This window comes from Atta cephalotes, assembly GCF_000143395.1.
Source record: "Atta cephalotes unplaced genomic scaffold scaffold00031, whole genome shotgun sequence".
In the NCBI taxonomy this organism is placed as follows: Eukaryota; Metazoa; Arthropoda; class Insecta; order Hymenoptera; family Formicidae; genus Atta; species Atta cephalotes.
The window spans coordinates 2,092,536-2,095,075 of record NW_012130095.1 but is presented as its reverse complement, the minus strand read 5'-3'; the positions used below and the strand labels follow the sequence as shown (position 1 = coordinate 2,095,075).

General features: G+C 33.7%; 1 protein-coding gene across 1 annotated transcript in view; it reads left to right on the top strand.

The window, feature by feature from the left end:
* Nucleotides 1-2,218: 2,218 nt before the first annotated feature.
* LOC105621029 (rab3 GTPase-activating protein catalytic subunit-like) overlaps nt 2,219-2,540 on the top strand; it is a 3,482-nt gene continuing 3,160 nt past the window's right edge. The window contains exon 1 of the mRNA XM_012202505.1: nt 2,219-2,223. Coding sequence (XP_012057895.1) covers nt 2,219-2,223 — 5 coding nt within the window. The remainder of the gene's footprint in view (nt 2,224-2,540) is intronic.

Genomic DNA, 2,540 nt, shown 5'->3' with positions numbered 1-2,540 from the left:
AAAGTTATAATATTATATTTAAATAAAGCAACAAGTTACGATAACTCAAAATAACATTAAAATGAATCGGAAATGATTGAAAAATGATTATTTTGGGGTCATTTTCACATCATTTTCGTCATGTAATAATGATTTGTTGTTCTGCTTGGATTACATCTCTTCAATAATGCTATTTGAGTAAACGAATTCGTTCTTTAAAAATCTTCGATTTTGTGCCTTGTAAAAAATTAAACACGAAATGAGAACGCTTTTCGAGCAAAGCACGCAAACTATTCGGTATCTTGTCTGGTTATGAAAGGTATCTCGCGTATACATCGTATATCTATAGTGCGGTTCAAGGTCGGACGGTGTACGTTGAAGACGATAGCTGTAAGATACGCACGTAGGTGCATTAACCCTTCGAAGAGTCTGCGATGCTCTGCTATAGTTCCGTGAAGAATAGTATAACGCTTGTAAAAGAGTAAGCCGAACGTCTAATTCTTTTAGCTAGGAAGCAAAAGAAAATCTAATATTCTAAGTTGTTGAGTTAGAGACTCTTCAGTAAGACATCTTTTTATAAAAAAAAACTGAAATTATGTCACAGTAATGTAAACATTTTAGCATTCTTGATTTCATTAGTACTTTAGATATTATTAGTACTTTAGATATTATTTTTAGATCAGATCAAAGTTGAACTGCATAGCGAGGAATTAAATACACTGCTCATTTATATCGACGAATTTTCTAAGTCCATTAATAATCATGTAACGGTATTATTAGTTCATGATACCAGGAGAATTATTCCTCGAGATCAAATAAATCTGTATCCGAGAAGCAAGAAGAAGATGATTAAGTCCGAAAACTGAATTTTTTAAAGGAGATTTACAAAAATTCAGATAAGTACACTCGCGTCAAGCGTAGATACATTTAGCATGTAAACCTTATTCATCTATATACTTCCAATGTTAATACTTACTTATATTCTTCTCTATGAATGAGCAATCTGGGCCATGATGCCGAGGAAGAAATTCGGCCGCACCTCACTGGGAATTCACCTGGCTACCGCACGTAAACGCAACACTCGTACGAGTAAGCGAACGTTCCCTTCGCGGATCGTAGGCGTAACCGGAATGCACAAATTGCTGTTGAAATCGCGTCTTACGAGTTGATCATGTCCTCCACAAAGGATTGCAGAAAGAAGGAAAGAAAGAAAACGGAAATCCGTTTCTACACTTCGAGTCGATGGACCTTCGAATTGCACGGACGCGAACGTGGAAGGTTGCTCCGGCTTCTCTTGACCGTTAGCTTGATCGTCGCATCGCGGTCTTAAAGTCGACTGCAAGAATCAAGCGGCACGGCTGTGTCCGTCCTCGGCCCCCGTAGAAATCCTGTCTCGTGCCAGCACCGTGACAGCCGGTGGTAGGGCGGCCGAGTCTTCGTAGGCTTCCCTGCAGGCTGCCGGATAAGATGTAAGCGTCTTGACGAGGTTTGCCGCTAGCGGAAAAACCTTGTCGAAGGCGGAGTTGACCCTTGATGGTGGTCTTGCTGCATCCAAGTACAGAATATCCTTCAATCCAACCACGTGTAAATTATTTTGTGCCCAAGAATATACTCTGCAAAATATCATATGCATAATATATATCATGATTAATTTATAGTATATATATATATATATATATATATATTTCTTATATTGTAATTGTTCTATTATAAACTTGTGTCTTAACCGATGAAAACTATATAAACGATTATACGCAAGTATTTAGACATCCTTAATTCCAATCATTTACCAAAGCTGATTTATTAATAGACTTAATTTGATTTATTAATAGACTTAATTTCAACGAAAGAATTTTAATTTCTATGCAGTTTTATGTTTATTTCATATTTTATTCCGATTGTATTCGAAGTAGAGAAAAAAAGAAATTATTATGTATACATTATTATTATTATTATTATTATTATTATTATTAAATAAATATGATTTTATCATTCAATTTTTTTTCTTTTTTTCATATAAAGAAATAAGACTTTTTTAAGTAAAAAATATTTGAAATTTTTTATTAGTATACGAAGTGTCGAATTGTTTAAATTTAACGTATAAATCTCCCCGCATTTTCTTTTAAGCTTGCAATAAAATGTTTTGAAGGGAACGAGCACTCTTCTCTTGTCGCTCACCTGTTGCTTTCTAGTTATCGTGTCGTCAAGTCAGCTATATGTGACAAGATTTTGTAAGCGTATGGCGTATGTTCCAATACAATTGTGTCTTCAGTTTTGCATGCACTGCTGTTGCGCTGTAGTTCGATTTTCCATCTATAAGTTTTGATATAACGTTCGATTGAATCTTGATTTTTAAAGGATTTTAAAATTCTTCAATTAATTCATAGATGGATGTGTATAAAAATAAGATAAGTACGATCGAAAAGAATTTATAAAAAATTAAATAATTTTTACCTTTGAAAAAAGAGTTTAGTAATAGTTTTCTAATAATTAAAATTATTGGATTTACGTTTTTCATTTTTAAATAATCTTACCGTTACCACATTTCATAATTACAGAAT